The sequence below is a fragment of the Cryptomeria japonica genome, chromosome 3 (assembly GCF_030272615.1).
Source record: "Cryptomeria japonica chromosome 3, Sugi_1.0, whole genome shotgun sequence".
In the NCBI taxonomy this organism is placed as follows: Eukaryota; Viridiplantae; Streptophyta; class Pinopsida; order Cupressales; family Cupressaceae; genus Cryptomeria; species Cryptomeria japonica.
The window spans coordinates 301,715,482-301,738,946 of record NC_081407.1 but is presented as its reverse complement, the minus strand read 5'-3'; the positions used below and the strand labels follow the sequence as shown (position 1 = coordinate 301,738,946).

General features: G+C 34.3%; 1 protein-coding gene across 1 annotated transcript; it reads right to left on the bottom strand.

The window, feature by feature from the left end:
- Window positions 1–22,708: 22,708 nt before the first annotated feature.
- LOC131034324 (probable 2' cyclic ADP-D-ribose synthase BdTIR) lies at window positions 22,709–23,242 on the bottom strand. The gene has a single exon (XM_057965802.1). The coding sequence runs from the start codon at window positions 23,240–23,242 to the stop codon at window positions 22,709–22,711; it is 534 nt and encodes a 177-aa protein (XP_057821785.1).
- Between the last annotated feature and the right edge of the window lie 223 nt (window positions 23,243–23,465).

Here is a 23,465-nt window from a genome sequence, read left to right as displayed (position 1 = left end):
CAAGAAGAAACAAAAAAAAAGAGAGGAAAAACCTGAGTATCGATTTGCCCTGAGGGAATCCTCCACATTTCTTGAAGCCCCCAAACACCTAAATACTGCAACTGTGTCAAAGGAATCCATGAAGGAATTCTTTCCCATCGTGCCTGATCAACCCCAAGCCACAAGAGGGCAGTAGATGATGTGCCAGAACCGTTATTTGAATTTCCTATAAAATATTCAATTCTGGAACTGAATGAGGAATCCCAAAAATTATCGTAACACCGGTCATTTGTTTCTTCTAGGATTTTTCGGAATCCTTTTTCTTGCTGCATTCAAGGATCATAGTTAATACTAAATAAATAAATAAGAAAATGAGCATTTCAATTTTAGAAATACAAAGAAGCAGCACACCATAGATGAAAGACTCTCTGCCCGCCACAACCGAGGAGGGGTAAGGCATTTGTCCGCCATTTGTCTTCCCAGGTCGCGGAGATGATCGTGGATTCTAAATACATCTCCTCTTTCCTTCCTAAATGAATATGTTGCTTCATTTTCATCATGCTCTACTTCAACAAGGCATTTATCTAGCAGGATTTGAACTGCGTGTTCAGCCCACTTCCACTGGGACGCCTTCCATATTCTTATAGCCATATCTTTTGATTTGCCACTAAAGAAACACGCAATATCCATAAATATTTGTTTCTCCTCCTCCTCCAAACTGTCGAAGCTGATTTTAAGACATTGCATGACTTCATTAGGGTGGATATTCCCAACTTTTTCCAATTCTAACTTCCAATAGTTTTCATCCCTTCCACAAACATGGGTACCCAGCACTTTAAGTGAGAGAGGTAAACCTCCACAGAATTCCACGAACTTTTCAACCAGCTGCCCACATGGAAAGGTTGGAGCGTTTCCCCGGAAAGCATGTCTACGGAAGAGCTCTGTTGCATGGTTACCATACATTGTTTTCATCTTATAACGATGACTGATATGTGCAGCCATTAACACACCTTCGTCACGGGTTGTGACGATTACTAAGCTACCAGGGCAGAGAAGATCCTGAAATAAAAGATCACGTAACTGGTCGTGATGATCGATATCATCTAGGATTATGAGAAAACGCTTGTCAGATCCTGCCCTTCCCAAACTATCCTTCAGCAATTGAGTTCCTTCATCAATATGTTGAAATTCCTCCTCTTTGTTAAAGAGATCTTTCAGAAGCTTACTCTGCAAGATGTGCAATTTATCTTTGGCATCCGATTCTCTGACATCATAGAGGAAACAAGATGCATTGTAGGCTGAACGATTCGTGTTGAAGATTTTTTTTGCCAGGGTGGTCTTGCCAGAGCCGCCGAGTCCAAAGATCCCTACTATCTTCACCCTCTTCTCCAATGGCTCTGCGAAGCTCTTTCCGAAATCTTTGACAAGTTCATCCAGTCCAACTGGATATGTGGCAACATGTAACTGTTGGAAGTGGAAAACACTCTGAGAGGGGGGGGTGAATCAGAGTGTGACAAAATTTTAACGAGTTATACTTTTATGGACCTTGACAATTTTAATTCACAGTGTGAACAGATGGCTGAGACTTAACACTTTGAAGGAGTACATTAATGCAGCATAAAGTATACCATTGAACCAACTAAAACATCTGATTCAGACCTTGTTTAACAAAATGGTATTAAAAATATTACACAAACTTGAAACATTAAAAATACTTTCAATATTGCATTACATATATCCAACTAAACAGAGTATGAGATAAAGAGGACTAGAATATGATGTATCAGAGCATACACTAGTAAACAGAATGAAACACGACAATGCAACATAACACAATATTTTGCATGAGTGGAAAACCCTCTTGGGGTAGAAAAACCACTCGGAAGATCCCTTATGTTAATTCAAAAAGAGCACCAACTCAGTTCACATGTTTTAGAAACCACAAGGCCTCAAGGAGCACCAACCCCTCTTCTTATCAATGTATATTTCAACTCGAGCTACAACCACTGGTGATTTTATGCATGCACTTTATTCTTGCAGTCACAAAACCATCAGGGATTGGAGCGAGAATATTTTTATCAGTCTGTACATATGAAAATTTTGCAATAATATTCTTCAACACTATCCAATCTCTGAAAATATAGTTTCAAATCAATAAAATCTCATAAACTCTGAACAGTATGATTTCAAATCAACAAACCCTGAACAATACGATTTCAAATCAAATAAAACCTCAAATACTCTGTACTGTATGATTTCAAATCAATAAACACTGAATAATATGGTTTCAATTCAATGAAGCCTCATATACTCTGTAACAAAAACAGAGTATTGATTCTCAAGAAACCCTCGGCTGGTTCTGTTAAACTACGGCACTGTTTAACGCTTCCACTTTGTTCACACTCAAAACACGGCACTGTATTTCTCTGTTTTAATGTTAGAACTTTGTTCACACTCAAACTATGGCACTGTGTTTCTCCGTTTTTCTTCTCACAGACTGATTTGTCAATCTGTTTTTATGCACACCCAGAAAGAATCCCGTTTTCATCTTAAATAACCTGTTAACTTACAAGATTTGTAAACTGAAAAACAAATAACTGATTCTAACTGTGCAACGGAAACAGTAGAAACGGAAGACATTTTAATTTCCCAGTCATGAAAAACAAAAATAAAGCACAACCACTTCCTTATTTTTATTTTGCATAACTAAAAAATTCGAACCAAGGTAAACAGAATCTCTTAAATCATGTGTTTCAAGAACCATACCTGTTAAACGCAAACTGAACAAATAAACTAACCAGTCAACCGTTAATCTTTTGAATGAAACCATTGTTCGCACCATTCTCTGTAACTGATTCGAGCTCTGTAGCTCCAGCGGCACTGTGACTCACACGGCGTTAGGGTTTGACGGACTCCAAACCAAAACAAATGAAACGCCAAATGCAACTTCCAAGAAAAACATTAACTTGTTCGATACAATAAGTATCATGGGGAATATGCCCTTTAAACCGTAGCAATTTTAAACCAAAAATGTCATTAACATAAATGCAAAGTCAGAGCTATCGTGTCACCAACATGGCTCCAAAGAACATGTTTTAAAAACACTTAACACGTCAGCCAAGTCAGTATGTCCGTGTATGCCAACACATCACCTTTTTTCTTTCTTGTCATCGAGGACAAAAGTACCAAAGAGCAACAAACTCCCCCTTTGTCCTTGATGGCAAAAAAAAGAAAAAACTTAAACAATTATTGCCACGAAAAATGCCATCATCTGAAAGGATCAAAAACAATGCAAGAAATTCCACTGTCAACAAATGCAATATACATCACCACTGAACTTTGTCGTAAAAAAAAACATTCTCTGAACTTGCAATTCTGTAAATAATGAACTCCCAATCTGAATCAAACAAGAATACTGAACTGAAATACCCAAAATGCTTGTGCCACTGTAATGAAATTCCAATGCCTGAAAAGTCAATTGTCACTGTAATATCACTGTAATGCCAATGAAATGCCAATAACATGCCAAGTCTGTAAAATGCCAATATCCAATGTCACAATATCCAATCTATCACTGTATACTGTCAAAAATGAAAAATTTATCACTGTATACTGTCAAACATGAAATACTGTCACTGTATACTGTCAAACATGCCAAAAAAAAACACAAATACCAAACTGTACAATCTGTCACTGTATAGTCACTGTATACTCACTGTTGCAAAAAAAATGAAATACTGTATAACCAAATACCAATCTGTCACTGTATACCAATACTGTATAACCAAATACCAATCTGTCACTGTATACCAATGTTACTCACTGTTGCAAAAAAAAATGAAATACTGTATAACCAAATAAATACTGTATAACCAAATACCAAATTCTCCCCCTTTTTTTCTTTTTTTTCAATACAAGGACAAAAGGAAAGAAGAGAGCAACAGAGCAACACTCCCCCTCAAAGTATTCTTTAGGTGAAGACAAGAGCAGATTGAGAAAATACTCCCAATCTATCCCTTAATCGTTCAAAAACTTCTTTAGATAAGGCTTTTGTAAAAATGTCAGCAACTTGGGCTTGTGAAGGAACAAACACCAATTGAAACTCATTAGCCAACACCTGATCTCGTAAAAAATGAAGTTTAATGGCAACATGTTTAGTACGAGAGTGCATAATAGGATTTTTTGAAAGATCAATTGCACTAGTATTGTCACAATAGATTGAAATGGGCTTAATAGTAGAAATACCCATATCAGTAATTTGATGAGACATCCATATCAGTTGTGTGCAACAAGCAGTGGCTGCTATGTATTCTGACTCTGCGGTGGATAGAGTGACACAATCTTGTTTTTTACTGTGCCAAGCAACAAGACAATCACCAAGAAAGAAGGCAGCTCCACTGGTGCTTTTACGATCATCTAGACAACCAGCCCAATCAGAATCAGTGAAACCCACAAGAGTGAAGTCATTATTGCGAGGATACCAAAGACCATAATCTAGTGTGCCTTGAACATATCTAAAGATTCGTTTTACAGCATTCAAATGAGATTGTTTAGGTGCAGATTGAAAGCGAGAGACTAGACATACTGCAAACATTAAATCTGGTCGAGATGCAGTTAAATATAATAGACTTCCTATCATTGACCTGTACTCAGATTGATTTACTGCAGGTGAGTCATCTGATTTGATCAATTTACAGCCTGTTTCCATTGGAGTGCTGACTGGTTTACAATCTGTCATATTAAATTTTCTAATCATCTCTTTGGCATATTTAGTTTGTGACAAGAAGATACCTTGCTGAAGTTGTAACACTTGAAGACCAAGAAAGAAACTCAGTTCCCCAAACATAGACATTTCAAACTCAGATTCCATGATTTTAGAGAACTTTTTGGATAAAGAGTCATTATTACAGCCAAAAATGATATCGTCTACATATATTACAACTACTAGGACATCATTACCTTCAAGTTTAACATATAAGTTGCTATCTACAGCACCTCTAGTGAAACCATTTGCTTTAAGATGATTATCCAGTCTAGAGTACCAAGCTCTTGGAGCCTGTTTAAGGCCATAGAGTGCTTTCTTTAATCTGTATACACAATCAGATTTGCCTGCAATTTCAAAACCTTCCGGCTGTTCCATATACACTTCTTCATCAAGATAACCATTCAGAAAGGCAGTTTTTACATCCATCTGATAAACTTTAAATTTTTAAAGCAAGAGTATGCAAGAAAAATTCTGATTGATTCTAATCTAGCTACTGGTGCGAATGTTTCTCCAAAATCTATTCCTTCCTGCTGAGCATAACCTTTACACACAAAACGAGCTTTATTTCTAACAACCTTCCCAGATTCATCAAGCTTATTTCTAAAAATCCATTTGCCTCCTATCACATTCTTATCATCTGGCCTAGGTACTAATTCCCAAGTTTGGTTTTTCTCTATTTGACTGATTTCATCTTTCATTGCATTTAACCAACATTCATCAGATAAAGCATCAGAAACATTTTTGGGTTCAAAATCAGTTATCAAACAAAAATGTTCAGCCAATTGAGCTTGTTCAGTTGTTTTTGCCCTTCTCCTAGTCAAAATACCTGCATCTATTTTGCCAATAACTTGACTTTGAGGATGTCTCTTTGTTATAATTTTTGAGGGTGTATAATGAAGAGTACCTGTCTCTGCATTTGAATTCTCTGTATTTTCTTCATCAGAACTTGATGAATCATTTTTCTTTTCTGTTTCTGCAGGTTTAGGAACTTGATCAACCTTTGTTAAAGTAATTTCCTCTTCCTCAATACCCTGCAAATCATTACTTAACAAAAATTGTTCATCAAACCTTACATTTATTGTTTCAACAATTTTATTCAGTCTATTATTGAAACATCTATATGCTTTGCTATGAGTAGAGTATCCAAGAAAGATACCCTCATCAGTTTTAGGCTCAAAATTTCCTAGATTTTCTTCATCTCTTTTTAGATAACATTTTGCACCAAAAATCTTGAAATATTTGATAGAAGCAGCTTTTCCATACCAAAGTTCATAAGGAGTAAAGGTAGATTTTACCCTGATTTGAACACGATTCAAAATGTAAACAGCTGTGTGTACAGCTTCTTTCCAATATCTGTCTGGTAGATTTGCCTCATTAAGCATTGTGCGAGCCATTTCTTTGACTGTTCTATTTTTTCTCTCAACTACTCCATTTTGTTGAGGTGTACGAGTAGCAGCATATTGTCTCTTAATACCATGTCTTTCACAGTAATCAATGAATTCTTGTGAAGTGAATTCACCACCCTTGTCTGATCTCAAGCATTTCAACTTTAGATCAGATTCTCGTTCAACCATTTTTCTGAAAATCTTAAACCTATCAAATGCTTCAGATTTGTGTTTAAGGAAAGTGACCCATACCATTCTGGTATAGTCATCAACAAAAAGCATAAAATATTTTTCACCATTTATAGACTGTGTCCTTGTAGGACCACATAAGTCTGTGTGAACAAGCTGTAATGGTCTAGTAGAAGAATGTTCTTTAGGTTTGAAAGACACTTTTGTTTGCTTTCCTTTCAAACATGCTTTACAAACTGAATTGAATGGTTTATTCAAAATAGGCAAACCTCTAACATTCTGATTTTTACTGATTCTAACCAGATTGTCAAAATTTATATGTCCTAGGCGTTTATGCCATAACCAATTTTCTTCTATTTGACCCATAAGACAAATGCCTTCATTATTCTCATAGTCAGTGGAATCAAGAAGACTATAGACATTGCCAATTGTTCTCAAACCAGCAGCAACAGTTTTACCAGATTTATTTTTGATAGTACAGTCTTGAGAGCTAAAAGATACACTGTAACCACTATCACAAATTTGACTGACACTCAATAAATTGTGCTTTAACCCTTCAACAAAGTACACATCATGAATAGGAGTATCATCATTTAGCAATAATGTACCTTTACCTCGAACATAAGCTCCTGAATTATCCCCAAAGCGTACAAAGCCACCATTAAAGTCTTCAAGATGCAGAAATTTATTTCTATCTCCTGTCATATGGTGTGAACAGCCACTGTCCAACACCCATAAAGATTTCTTATTTGAGAAAAATGCAGTTTGCACTATCATTGATTGCTCAATACCAGTTACAAACTTAGGTTTCCATATTTTATTAGGACTTGCCTTTGTTTTGCACTGTATAGTAGTATGCCCAAAAGTGTTACACTTATTACACTTTACTGTTTTTGGAAAGTCATATCCTTGATTGTACCCAACCATAGGAGATCTTTGCTGCAGAAATCTGCAAGTATTAACCTTATGACCAAACCTATTGCAATAGAAACAGTATCCATAAAAGAAGCCAAACCTAAAAGGTTTTGTTCTGTTATAAGTCTGAAATGATTTTCTAGTTGCAGGCTTAGTGTTCTGTCTTGATGATTCAGCTTTATCAAACCCTAAACCAGCCAAATCTTTATGCAATTTTTGCTTGCTCAAGATATCATTTAGATGTATTGTACTTTCATACTGTTCAATTTGTTTTTGAAGTTTTGTGGACTGTTGTTCTAATGTTTCAATTTTCTTTTCTCTTTCTTCAAGAAGGGACTTCAAGTTTGAAGTCACTAAATTTGCATCATTTAACTCAACTTGTAAAATCTGATTTGAATTTTCATGTGAGGCTGCAAGTTTCTTTAACCTCTTTATTTCTTTTAAGGCACACAACAATTCTCCTTCAAGATCTATTTCTCCTTGATCTAGATCTTCAAATTCATTTTCTGTTTTGCTAGTTACATCTTCTAATTCTGCCATAAATAGAGTTTCATCACCTTCACAAGGTGAATCATCTGATTCATTTCCAGAGTCTTCTTTAGTAAAAAGACTCTTCTTTTTCTTGAAGGTATTAAATCTCCTTTTAGGATTCCACATTTTCTTTTTGTAGAATTTTTCTGGTTTTTCCTCTTCACTGTTTTGATCACTTAGAGGACATTGAGCAGCAAAGTGTCCAGCTTTGCCACAATTAAAGCACTTAAAAGGTAATTTTCCCTTATATTTCTTTTTTAGTTTTCTAACAAAAAGGGCTTCTATAGCATCTGAAAGTTCAGAGTCACTATCAGGTTCTTCTTTCTTTTCTACTTTAAAAGTTGTTTCTTTTGAAGAAGAAGGATTATTACCTATCCTCATCTCATAGGCAGTAAGAATGCTTTGAAGATTATCAAGTGTCATGGTAGAAAAACTTTTCTTTTCTTCTAAGGTTGAAACCTTAGTTTCAAACTTGGGTAACAAGGTTCTAATCACTTTATTGACAACCTCCTTTTCTTCAACATCTTCACCAAGACCCTTTCTGGAATTAACTATTTCATCAACTCTAAGAAAATAACTTGCTACTATTTCATCTTCTTTCATTCTTAAGGATTCAAACTGATTTTTGAGTGTAAGGATTTTAGACTCCTTAACCTTAGCATCCCCTTGATAAATGGTTTCAAGTTTTTTCCAAATATCATAAGCAGAAGAACAATGCATGACTTTAACAAAAACATCTTTAGTGAGACCACATAAGAGAGCATGCTTAGCTCTGGCATTTAACTCATACTTAGTTTTATCATCAGGATCAGTAGGAATAATAGAAGGAACTGTATATTTTGTGATCACAATATTCCACACATTAAGATCAACTGAAATGAGATAAGTTTCCATCCTAATTTTCCAGAACACATAATCAGTTCCATCAAAAAGAGGAGCTCTTGAAAGTGAAGCACCTTCCTGAGTTTGAGCCATAAAACAAACTTCCAAGTGACCAGGAACAATCCCTAGGACAGACCTATATGAGGGACCCTATGCTCTGATACCACTTGTTGGAAGTGGAAAACACTCTGAGAGGGGGGGGTGAATCAGAGTGTGACAAAATTTTAACGAGTTATACTTTTATGGACCTTGACAATTTTAATTCACAGTGTGAACAGATGGCTGAGACTTAACACTTTGAAGGAGTACATTAATGCAGCATAAAGTATACCATTGAACCAACTAAAACATCTGATTCAGACCTTGTTTAACAAAATGGTATTAAAAATATTACACAAACTTGAAACATTAAAAATACTTTCAATATTGCATTACATATATCCAACTAAACAGAGTATGAGATAAAGAGGACTAGAATATGATGTATCAGAGCATACACTAGTAAACAGAATGAAACACGACAATGCAACATAACACAATATTTTGCATGAGTGGAAAACCCTCTTGGGGTAGAAAAACCACTCGGAAGATCCCTTATGTTAATTCAAAAAGAGCACCAACTCAGTTCACATGTTTTAGAAACCACAAGGCCTCAAGGAGCACCAACCCCTCTTCTTATCAATGTATATTTCAACTCGAGCTACAACCACTGGTGATTTTATGCATGCACTTTATTCTTGCAGTCACAAAACCATCAGGGATTGGAGCGAGAATATTTTTATCAGTCTGTACATATGAAAATTTTGCAATAATATTCTTCAACACTATCCAATCTCTGAAAATATAGTTTCAAATCAATAAAATCTCATAAACTCTGAACAGTATGATTTCAAATCAACAAACCCTGAACAATACGATTTCAAATCAAATAAAACCTCAAATACTCTGTACTGTATGATTTCAAATCAATAAACACTGAATAATATGGTTTCAATTCAATGAAGCCTCATATACTCTGTAACAAAAACAGAGTATTGATTCTCAAGAAACCCTCGGCTGGTTCTGTTAAACTACGGCACTGTTTAACGCTTCCACTTTGTTCACACTCAAAACACGGCACTGTATTTCTCTGTTTTAATGTTAGAACTTTGTTCACACTCAAACTATGGCACTGTGTTTCTCCGTTTTTCTTCTCACAGACTGATTTGTCAATCTGTTTTTATGCACACCCAGAAAGAATCCCGTTTTCATCTTAAATAACCTGTTAACTTACAAGATTTGTAAACTGAAAAACAAATAACTGATTCTAACTGTGCAACGGAAACAGTAGAAACGGAAGACATTTTAATTTCCCAGTCATGAAAAACAAAAATAAAGCACAACCACTTCCTTATTTTTATTTTGCATAACTAAAAAATTTGAACCAAGGTAAACAGAATCTCTTAAATCATGTGTTTCAAGAACCATACCTGTTAAACGCAAACTGAACAAATAAACTAACCAGTCAACCGTTAATCTTTTGAATGAAACCATTGTTCGCACCATTCTCTGTAACTGATTCGAGCTCTGTAGCTCCAGCGGCACTGTGACTCACACGGCGTTAGGGTTTGACGGACTCCAAACCAAAACAAATGAAACGCCAAATGCAACTTCCAAGAAAAACATTAACTTGTTCGATACAATAAGTATCATGGGGAATATGCCCTTTAAACCGTAGCAATTTTAAACCAAAAATGTCATTAACATAAATGCAAAGTCAGAGCTATCGTGTCACCAACATGGCTCCAAAGAACATGTTTTAAAAACACTTAACACGTCAGCCAAGTCAGTATGTCCGTGTATGCCAACACATCACCTTTTTTCTTTCTTGTCATCGAGGACAAAAGTACCAAAGAGCAACAGTAACGGTATCCTCCTTTTTATTTCTCTCTCCACACAGGACACGATCTCTTCACACAAATTGCTGAAACTCGAAAAGGAGAACACAATTTCTTTAGCAAGACATTCGATTAAGGTAAAATCAAAATAGGATGTATTGGAAGACAAAAATAAAATAAAAATAAAATAAGTGTCACGTATTCACCAGTATTTGTAGATTTGTAAGAGTAATTGAATATGTTTTTTAGCAAACAATTAGCAAATAGAAGAGATTAACCAATTATATTGTATTAATTAATTATAATGAATCAATAGATAATAGAAGAATTCAATCAAATTGTATTAATTAATTATAATGAATCAATAGGTAATAGAGAAAACTGAATTTTGTGGTATCATTTCTAAAAGCAATATTTTTGCTACTTTCATTTATTATGCCAAGGGATGCTTTGCAACCTAGGGTTTGACGTGGACCATTTGGTTGCACTTGGTGGTGGAGTTCTCTCTCCTACATATGGAGGAGGTGGTAAGGCCTCCTATATATGGAGGAGGTGGTAAGGCCTCCTCCACAGTGGTAAAATCTTCTCTCTCGTTTGCCTTTGTGACCCATTCTTTATGCTTTTCCTTCTACCTGGCTCTCTCCGTTCGGTAGAATCTATTGTAGGCGTGTGAAGGAGGTCTCTGCATTCAATGCCCGATGAAAGAGGACTCAAGTGGGATGGGCATTAACTCGGTCCAACCGATATCCTTGAAGTAGGTGGAAGAAGGACATATTGCCAAGTCCTTTAGAGATGCCATTGTTGGAGGCTCTGTGCAGGTCCCCCTTGAAGCCAAGTTTGACCTGGCAAGTGCTTCCTCCTCTGGGTGTGATGGCGGAGATGGAGGACGAGGTAAGGGCCCTTCCTCGCCTTTTTTTACCTTTTCTATTTTTCCTAATGAATCTATGACCAAGGCTCTTGAATTGGAAAATATTAGGCTTCAAGATATTGCCATTTTCTTTGCTGTTACTAATTTAGATAGATGCCCGGCTAGAAAATTTCTAGATGACTGGATGAAAAATGTATAGATTAAAAAGTTAGGGTTTAATTTCTATTTCTGTAGAATGATTCAAAAAGGTTTATTCATTCTTTTCTTCAAAGATAATAAGTCCCAGACAAAGGTCCTCCAAAAACAATTCTGGGCTGTTGGTCAAACCACCTTCCAAACCCTCAAATGGTTCTTTGATGCGATCAATGAAGATATTTTGGCTCTCTCTTTCCCTCGCTAGCTCCTGATTAAGAACTTGCCTCCCATATTCTAGAATTTCATCCCTCGGATTCTAGAATCTATCGGTAGAGTGATTAGGGTTGATCACTCCTCAAATATTGTCCCCCACTTTGATGCCAGAGTCCTAGTCTCCATTAACCCTGGCATTGATATTTTGAGTTTTATTGAAATTAAACTCCAAGGCGACATATTCACATGTATTATCAAAACCCTAGGAGGCCTAAACTCTTGCTTTCTGTGTAAACGGGAAAGACACATCAAAAGATTATGCCCCATCCTTTCAACCAAGAAGAAAATGGTGTTAACCCTCCTAGAGCCGCCTCTAAGTCAGGTGTCACTTCTCCCCTAACTTAGCCACTAAGACTGAAGGATCTCCTCCTATCTTGGATAAATTGGACTCTCTCAAAAAGACCATTAATAATGTTGTGGCTAGCTTCATGAAAGAACAACTTGTGAACCCCCTGTTATTGAAAAAGATTTTGCCTTTGGCTCCTTTAATGCTAACCCCCCCCCAGTCAACTGTATCTGCTGCCATCTCCCCAATGGAGTGAGTCAAGGGATCTGGCTTCCAGGTGGTCTCTAGAAAGAATAAGAGGACAAAAAAAATGCCCAACAATTGGCTTTGGAAAAAATTAGGCCTAGAGGGCAATAGATGCCATGCTCTATTGAGGCACCCGTGGAGGATGGTGCTAGTAGGGCCCCACCTGAGACCTTATTAATGAATGATTCAAACAAGGACTCCCATGTTAAATCTATTATTGTCTTTTGAAGGGATTGACCAAGGAAGCTGTGATAGTAGAATAAGGGATGTAACCTCCTCTACCCCCTGTGATCCTCATTTTGCTTCTAATTCTAATCAATTCTAGGCCTTGGCTGACTTATCCAATTCGGCCATAGTATAGACTAGTTTTGAGGATCCCCGAGGGGATGGAGATTGCCCCCCTCCCTCTCATATCATTTCCTCTTCGGGCTTTGTCCCTATGAAATGTAATTCCTTGGTTGATGATGACAATGTCTACTATGAGGTTATCTTGACTACTCCAATGATTGACAATCCTAAACATAATTGCCCTTCTAAGTTAGGTCTATCTGAGGGTGATACCCTTGAGGAAGCCTCCTTAATAGACATTCATGAGTCTGAGATTGAGACTGAGTTGAGATCCAACTTTTTGGTTACTAGTTGTGAAGGGACTAGGGAGAATGATAATATGAATAAGGAGATTTCTGAGTCTGAAGCACTCACTAGGAGGAAGAGAGGCAGGCCATTAGGCTCTAAAAATAATCTCTCCCCTACAAAAAAGGTCTAACCAGAAGGCTAGCTTCCCCAAGTGTTTTAGTAGCTTTAAAGCTGACAAGAATGATAATTAACTATCTAGTTACAATGAAGTGCCTATCTTGGAATATCCGGCGGTTGGAATCACTCGATAGGAAATATGTGTTGAGAAAAATGTTTAATCAGCATAAGGATTTGGACTTTGCCCTATTATAGGAAGTTAAAGACATTAGTTTTTCATTGGAAGTCAATCTTAATTTTGTATGGAGAGATGCCCTCAAATTTTGCACTAAACATGAGAAAAGCAAAGGGGGGGCTTCTATCCTTATTAACCCTAAGTGGAGTAACTCTATCCTTTTCTCAGGAGTGTCCCCCTACAATAGGGCTGTATGGATCACCTTTGAGCATGGTGACTCTTCCTTTGAGCTCTGCACCATGTATGCTCCCAATGATTATAGGGATAGATCTGACCTCTAGCAATGGCTTACATCCCTTCCAGATATCTCGTGGATCTTGGGGGAAGACTTTAACATGGCTGAACACAAGGGAGATAAGTTAGGGGGATCCAATGTTGAGTGGAAAGGGGGAGAGAAGTTACACTGGGAAATGCTGAAAAACATTAAGAGACTCTTTGACCCCTTGGAAGTTTTAAAACAAGCCTATAAGGCCATCTAGTTTACCTAGTGCAATTATCAAAAAGATGGAAATATGAACTTTTGTAGACTGGACATATTTTACACTAATAAGGATGCCTTCTCCTTTGTCCCAAATCAACAAGGGTGCTCGGTGATTGTGAGGCCTTCTTCCGTATCTGACCATCATCCCATTTTTGCTGATATTATCTTCAAAAGCTCTAACAAGATTGATAACAAAAGTGGTGGCAAATTCATCCTTAACAGTAAATTATTGCAAGATCATGATGTTTTAGTTGCTATTTATATTGTGAGATTGTTCAATAAATGGGACTCTCAAGATATCTTTAATATTACTAGGTGGAATATCTCAGTGTCTAGCTAGCAGAAGATACTTTCAACCATTGGCAAGAAGAAGGTCAAGGATGCTAGACAGGTGGATCTTATCCTATCCTCTAATCTGCATAAGGTAGAGCAAGACATTCAAAGAAACCCTAACAATTCACACCTTACCCACTTGCTGGTGGTGGCTAGAGGTAAACTCAAGAAACTTTAGCATGGTAGAGCCATGAGAGCCAAAACAAGAGCTAGGATGTTGTGGTTGTCTCAAGGAGATAAAGGGTCAAAATTCTTCTTCAACCTTCTGAAACAAAAATAGTTCAAGGAAAAAATAGACAAGCTGTGGGTGGACGGTAGGGAAGTCTTTGAGGAAGAAGAGATCATGGATGAATTCCTTAACTTTTACAAGATGTTGTTCTCCTCAGAGGATTCTCCTGCATTCATGCTTGCTAGAGACAAATGTCGGGCTCTTGTCCCCAAGATTCTATCTCTTGAAGAAGGTAGGACTCTTAGTAGACCCTTCTTGGTTGAGGAGATCAAAGGAGCCATCAACTCTTTGCATAATGATAAAGCCCCCAAGCCGAATGGGATTACCATTGAATTCAATAAGGCTAATATTAGTTGGATTGTGGATGACTTACTAGAGGTCTATAAGGAAGCTACTAAGACAGGGTCTCTAGGTGCTAACATTAATAGAGGCCTTATCAAACTTATTCCTAAAGAAGGAGACAAGGCTCTTATAAAAAACTAGCATCCTATTACACTACTTAATGTCTCCTATAAGATCCTTGCGAAGATGCTTGCTATTAGAATTGAAAATATCCTGCCCAAGTTTATTTGTACCACTCAGACCGGATTTATTAAAGGGAGATACATCTTAGAGAATCTCATTACTAGTTGGGAGGCTATGGACTGGGATAGACTTTTGAATCAAAAGGTGGTCATGTTTCTACTGGACTTTGAAAAGGCTTACGATAGGATTGAATGGAACTTTATTTCCATGATGCTTAAAGCTTTTGGTTTCCCTAAGGTTTTCTATCAATATGTTCAAGTACTTCTTAGGGATGGTCATGCCTAGGTGTAAGTTAATGGGTTGATCTCACAGCCCTTCAAGCTTAGTATATCTATTCGACAAGGGTGCCCTCTAGCCCCTGCTCTCTTTGTAATAGCCTCTGACGCTTTGTTTTATCTACTTAGGAATAACTCTCTCTCCCCTAAGGTTAGAGGGATCTCCTTTTTGGACAAATCTGAACTACTTAATATTCAGTTTGCAGAAGACACTGCACTTTTCTTTGAACTCTCCAAGGAGAACATGAGTGCTTTATCTTCCAAGCTCACATTGTTCTATGATGCTTCAGGGGCAAAGATTTCTCAAACCAAATATACTATGCTCAGTTGGTCTGAGCGGCCACCAGATTGATTTTTCACCTATGGGTTTCAATGGGGAGGACCTAACACAATTGTCAGATACCTCAGGATTCCTTTTGCAATCTCTCCTTGCCTCAAAGGTATGTGGGTATGGATTAAGAGCAAGATTGATACCAAGATTACCAAATGGAACAAACACTACCTCTCACTGGCCAGGAGAGTACAAGTTTGTCAGAAGATTCTGTCATCCTATAGTATCTACTATGCCTCTATATGGATGTTTAGTAATTATAAAATCAATCAGTTGCAAGAGATCATTAGAGATTTTTTATGGTCGGATGGTAGAAGTCACAGAAAAGCGTTGTATGGACAAGTCTATTGGAGGACTAGGACTTAAGGATCTTAAAGTGCAAGGGATTGCACTTGCTGCTAAATGGATCTTCCATGCATTGGAAGGTAATGAACCTTGGAAAGTGCTCATTCAGAATAACATTAGACTGGGTGTTCCCAAGAAGGCTAAATCCTGGAAATCCCTTCCTATTAATGACCTTTTAGCTGGATCCTTCTTAGTCTCTACCGTAGGCTCTGTTGTCTTTAAGTCTATTTGGAAAGCATGGGAAAGCATTAGATTTAGTATTGGTCATAATTGGATCAGCCAAGGTAAACAATTTTGTGGGGAAAGATCAATCTGGTGGAACTTAACCCACAATGGTAAAACTCAAGCTCTCACTCAAGGATATTCGGCCAAGAAATGGGCCAGCAAAGGTATTTGTTGTCTTAAAGATGTTATTGTTAATGGTGATCTCATTTTATGGCATGATCTCTCCAACAAGTATCATCTTCCTTTATCTAATAAAAGAACTTATAACATAATGTACAATGCATGTGATCTCTTGCAGCTTCCTAAAGGATGCGATGTGAATGAAGACAGGTTTGTATCCATCTCATGGGTTGATGGTAGCACACTCTGTAATGTGAAATCAATTTCTATCTATAAAACTCTATCATATAATGCTAATATTCTTAATCATGTTAATGCTAACTGGTACTCGGATCTATCACATGCTCAATGGGGTGAAATGTTTAAGGCTCTTTGGAGCTCTCCTCTAGCTCCTAAAAAGAAAACTTTTAGATGGTTGTTAATGCTTGATAAATTGCCTATCAGATTTGATTATAGTAAAGAAGATCTTTGTAATATTTGTAAAGTTAAGGATTCCAGTAGACATATCTTCTTTGACTATATTATTGCTAAGGAAGTGTGGCTTATTTTTGGTTTGATTATACTGATGCATATTAACATACTTGATGTTGTTATTGGATTTATTAAAGGCATTAAGAAAGACACTAATCTTTTTTGGAATCTCTTATCTTGTGAAATCCTTTGGTATCTATGGATAATTAGGAATATACAAATATTTCAAGGGGAAGAAAGGGTCCTTACTGAGTCTTTTCGTAGACTCACCTTTCATTTTATCTTCTTGCAAGTTACTATGGTTATCAGGCTGAATAAGGAGAAATTTCGTAGGTTCCTTACTGACAGGCATACAAGAATTTTTATCTTCGAACTCTCTCATGGCTATACCTGGGGGAGAGTGAATGCTGAAAGAACACCCTTTGTCAATGCCTTGGATGCTCTTATGGAGGAAATTGGAGGAAATGGAGAGTTGGTTCGCCAGCAAATGGTACACTCTACCAAGATGTTGGATGATCAGAGGTTGGTCTGGATGGAAGGCCCCTTAGGATGGATTGCTTAGATCTAGCACAAAGTTGGGTCATGATGGTTGTATATAGCTGGATAGATTTTGTATATGCCTCTTTAGTTGTATAGGCTTGTTTATGTTTTTCATATATATCAGATTAGGACTGTATAGGTTTTTTTCTATATGTTGACGGGTATTTTGTATAAACCCATATGTCAGTTTCCTAACCTTCACATACTCTCTGATGTGGTTGCCTACTTATAAGGCTGGCATGAACTACTAATACAATTTTAACTGTTTTGTACTCTAGTTTACTCTCTATTATCAATATAAAAAAAAAAAGGTAATAGAAGAATTCGATCAAACTAGTACATATAAATGGAGTAAACAAGAGAGAGGCTTAGACATCAAATTTTCACACCTATCTTTATCCTGAAAGGCTATTTACACAATTGTAACGAAGGGCATATTAATCTTTTGTAATGCCAATTTCTTATAAAAAAATTAATGTAGCATCCGCAACGACAAAAAAAAGGAATTTAAATAAAAAAACTTATATTTATAAGTGTAATAATTTATTTTTAATTAATTATTTAAATAAATTTTAAAGAATAAATTATTTTATAATTGAGATATTTTAACTTTAATAAAATTATCTTAATATATATAAAAAATTAAGTTAAATCAAAAATAAAATTGAAATGTAGCCATTATTAAATTTTAATACTAATTTTACCAAAATTTTACTGCTAATATAATAGTGGCTATTGTTAAATTATAACCCTAATTGTAATATAACTTTAATGTGAGGGTTCAAGGTTAGTGTTCAATTTGATTTAGTATTAAGGTTAGGGTACAATTTCATTTAGCGTTACAGTTCAATCTAGTTTAGTGTTCATATAGGATTAGGGTTCACTCTGGTTTAGTGTCTATTTAAGATTAGGGTTCAATCTAGTTTAGTGTTTAATTAGTATAAGGGTTAAGATTTAATTTGGTTAATAGTTAGATTTGATTTAGGGTTTAGGATCAATTTTGTATAGGTTGAAGCTTGAGTTTGGTTTAGGGTAGAATTTGTTTACAATTGAATTGAGTTTATTGTTATCATGGTTAAGGTTATTTTTAGGGTTAGGTTTAAATTTGGTTTATGGTTAGGATTTAATTGATATAGTGTTAATATTATGGTACAATTTTGTTTAGAGTCAAATTGTCAAAATTTAAGATAAATTATTAGGTTAATGGTTAGGGTTCGATTTGGTGCAAGGTTACAGTTGTGGTTTTAATTTTTTTTATGGGTTTGTTTGTGGCTCAATTTGGTTTTTTGTTAGTGTTTAGTTTGGTTTAGTCTTAAATTAGATTAAGGTTTAGCATTCAATTTGATTTAGAATAAAATACTAAATTAAGTTTTCTATTTATATAATATTATAGTATTAAAATATTTTAATTTATATAATTTAAGTTAATTAATTTAGTTTAATTTAATTTAATTTAATTTATTTGATTTATTTTACTTTAATTTATTTAATTTAATTATTAAACTTTGTTAAATTATTCTATATAATTAATTTGATTTGTTTAAATTTACGTTATTATAAAAAGTATATTAATAATTTGATTTAGTTTAATTTAAGGTATACAAATTTATACTTATTATGATATTTTATAATTTAATTTGGTAGACTATTCAATTTGATTTAGGATTAGGTTTTAATCTGGTTTGGGACCTTAGCATTCAATATTTGGAATAGGATATAATTTATTTTAGGGTTAGTTTTAAGATTAATAATTTGTTTAAAGGTTAGAATTAGATTTGGTTTAAAGTTAGGGTAAGGATTCATTTTGGTTTAAGGTTAGGATTATGGTTTCATATGGTTTAGGGTTGTGATTAGGGTTAAGATTCAATTATTTTAGTGTTGATGTTTAATTTGGTTTAATGTTCAATTAGGATTATGGTTCAAATTGAGTTTATTTACAATATTAAGGTTATGATTTGATATAGAGTTATAAATAGGGTTTAAATTAAAATATTAATCCTACTTTAATAAATATTGGGGTTGAATCTAGACGTAAGAAAAATATTTATTATATTACTATTATAAAATAAAATAATTATTCAATTAAAAATAGTAATAAAAAATTTTATATAAAAAATTTAATAACTAATCCTTCACTTCTAATTTAAAGATAAATAACTATTTAATAAATAATAATAATAATAATAATAAATAAATATTTATTGTCATGAATCTAACATGATAAATGTAATAACTAATACAATAATTTAAATAAAATTAAAAAATTAAAAAAATATTTGAGAAAGATTTGGTTTTTTCAACATATTTCCACTTAATTAAAGCTATTATAGAAAGAAAATCCAAAAAAACATATATCTACATTTAAAATATTATTACATAATTTTAATTTTGAGAAAAGACAACTATAACATATCTCCCTAATCTATTCAATATTGAGATATTTAACTCTAACAAACAAATACTAATATTTTAACTATGCATATTTTGATATATTTAAAAATAGCTATTGAAATGTATTTAATTGTGACTTTCTAAAATTATATATATATATATATATATATATATATATATATATAACTTTTTTAAATAATAAAATAAAATAATAGTGTACATTTTTTAATCTTTCTAAATTGATTATTATTTATAAAATTATGAATAAATGAAAGTCAATAAGTGTATGTGTGGAGGAACAAAACAAAATCAATAAAGTAAGTAATATAGTAAATAAATAATTAATAAAAACAAAACCAATAATATAATATTATTTTAATGACCTAAAAAGAATTTGAAAACTTAAAAATCATGCATCTTAACTAACTAAAAAATTCATAGATATAATTGGTGGAAAAGCAATTGAATAATAACGCATTAATGAAAATTCGGTCCAACAGATTGCAATAGTACTAACCTAATGGCAAGTACTAATAATAATGATGTTTTTGGATTTGATTGTGAAATGTTGTTTATAATATCCAATCATATCCAGAAGCTTTGAAAATTTATTTTTTATGAATATGTTTTATTTATGATTTGAAGTATTAATTTAAAATATTTAATAATACTAATTTAATTGTTTATTATGATTAAATTATGATGTAGATTGTTTTAGTTATTGATGGATATTTAATAGTCACCAAAATAATTGAAAAAAAATGTCTTCACAAACCTACTCAAAAATGTAAATTTAACATTCTCTTTGTTATATATATGACAAGAAAATAGGCTATATAATTTTGTAAGGGAAAAAGTAGATATTTTTTTAATATAAATTGATAGAGAATGTCTTTTTTTTAATTTTAAAAATATTTTCTCCTACGTGAAAACATACAAGAATGTTGAACATAATAATATTGAAAAAAAAAAATTATTGATTGAATTTAATTTCATAAAGAGTAGTCCTTCTTTAGACGAAAGAAAATATACTTTAAAGATAAAAGAACTCACTACTCACTAAAATTAAGAGTTTATGGATTTTAGACTGTGAGGAGATTGGTGAATTTTCCAACCAGTAGCGCACTAGAAAAGAACCAATAGCCAAACGACAACAAAAATAGGGGAGACATCCCTCAAAGCTAGACAAGAAAGACACGATATAAAGTATTGTTTGTGAAGTTTTATTTTAGAAAAAATAGGCATGATAGGACACGAGGATATTGTATGTGCTTGAAAGAATTTATAAGCAACAAGATGAAAATAATGATAGATAAAGCTTTTGTGACTTTTAATGTTTTTGAAATATTAATAGGTACAAACCAATTGTTTTTATCCATATTCAATCTTTAATAGGTAAAAACTCAAACTTTATTTTTATTACTATGAAAGTTTTGAAATAACATTTTAAAGATTAAATTATAGTCTAAAGTGATTGAGGTAAGTACATAACATTGTTGTTAAAGGAAATACTTTGAATTTGGAGATTGCAAGTTTTAAATCCACAAAGTTAATCTTTTAGTCACATTATCTTGCTTATGTATGTGCTCTATGAATGAAAGATTTTAGATAAGCATATGAATTTACAATATTACACTATAATAAAAGTATGAAGCTATCATTCCAATGAATGCATTCTTGGTTAAACCAAGTGTCCTCATATTCAATGGGATTCGCAAATGTGCATGACAACATGAGTATACTAATGGATGTTTTTTAGATTCTCATGTTACATTTGGGTACTAAAGCTTAAGGGGGTCAAATGGAGGTTGGAAGAATATATCATCTCTACTTAGCCTCTCACTTGGAGATTGGATACATTGTTTGAGAGGTAGTTTTGGTAGGAATCATTGGTTTTCTTTTACATTTGACAATTAATTTTTTTAGTTTGATGTATAATTTTTAGTTTTGATTATTTTTTGTTGAGCATTGATGAGGAACATTGGTCTGATGGAGTTATGTTGTTCTATCTTCACCTCTTGATTGACATAGAGGAAAGTAGTCTTCATGATGAGTTAGTATGTGGTCTTATACTTCTAAAGGTGTCTCCTATGCTAAACAAGTAGAGTAAAAGTAGATTTATTTGATATGTTATCATGTAGTTTTTCATCGTTTGAAGATACACTTCAGAGCTACATGTCCAAGGAATCAATAAGATAGTGGTTATTTTATTTGGGTGTTTGGTAACCAAGACAACAAGAATTTGGTAGTCAAGATGGTAGAGGAGTAGTAGTTTTGAACCTTTGGTAACAAAGACAATAAGAAGCTTTGATAGCCAAGACAATGAAGATGCAATACTTGTATTGTTGCTCATATTCCATTTCATACATCCTTAGAGAAATTTCATCATGATTTTTTCAAGTATTGTCAAGAGAAGGCAATGGATCTTTAGGTTATGGAAGGCAACAACAAGAGACACTATATGTATATGACTAACAAGTGTTGTTCACAAATAAATGTGAAGGAAAGGGTTGGAATTTGGAGGATATGTACAAGGTTTGAGATTGGTTGATTAGTATGGAGAGATAGGATATCAAGTTATAGAATGGTCAAACAGTTCTAGTTGATGGATGTTTCAGATCATTTTTAAATATCATTTAGATTAAGAGTCTTTTCTTAAATTGATTATCCTAGATGTTAATTTGTAATTATTTCATATGGCATATTAATTAATTTCTTGTGATTAATAATTTATAATTTGAATAGTTTTTATAATTGATGAATTTTTAATACTCAACCTTCAAAAATTTTGTGGAGTTTAGATCATCCACAAATTCATGTGGCTACCCAAAACTCATGAGTCTTTAAGCTGCAAGTTCTTTGGTTAAGAGTCCAAGATTGAGGGTTATCCATTCCATCAAATTTGCCAAAGGCACAATCCAACCCTCCTTCCTTGTGATGTTGAAGCCTTGTACTCAATATGACTTGTTTCTTGATAAATTTATTAAAAAAAATTCATTTTCACCAAAAGACCAAAGACCTATTGAAATCTTTATAATTTTAAAAAATAGCCTTATAAACAAATAGTAATTTAAACCTAATGCATTTATCATTTACAAATGTAATCTTCTTCTTCTTTTTAATAAAATATTTGATCATAGACCCTGGAGAATGGAATTGAATCCAAAGCGCATAGAAGTGAACTTACTCTCCACTCCTGCAAAGTTCAAAGCCAACTAGGTCTGAAGCAGACACAAGGGCTTTCTTCCATCCGTCCAGCTTATCAAGGTTCCTGCCTTCGCGTTCATATTTGGAAAATGCCGCACCATACGGTCCATTGTCGATGTAACGAAGGTCAGATGGCTTGACATCATAAAATACAGGAACGAACATGGAGCTTTTATGATCTCGTTGGTGTAACATAAGAACGAGCTCGTCTAAACACGATGAGGAATGTGCATATCCTTTGGAGAAAATGGCTATCTCAACAACAGATGAGCATATGGCACTGTTAATGGCACAAGAAATAGAGTCTCCCACTTCCATCTCCAGGCGGTCAAGGAATGCCCGGCACCCTCGATCCTCAAGAAGTTGATAAAGTTGTCTCCCAAGGGTTTCCTTCACGTCGGGGCCTCGGTGGCTGATGAATGCATCGTATATTTTTGACGTTGCACTTGATCCCTCCCTTTCCTGTTGACATTCCACAATTTCGTGGTGAGATGAGGAAGAAGAAGCCATTAATGCATGATTAAAATGGGGATATACATGGGACTTTCTACAGCAAAGCGAAGAGAGAAATGCAAGGTCTGTGAATGGCTTTCACTACCAGGCCGGTGAAGGGCCATAGAACCGTCTTTACATTGCAATTGGACCTATCTAAACAGCTGGCCGATGAAGGAACATCGTGAATGGTGTATATATTTGTCTCTGTATTGGTATGGGTTTATGTAAACATCAAATA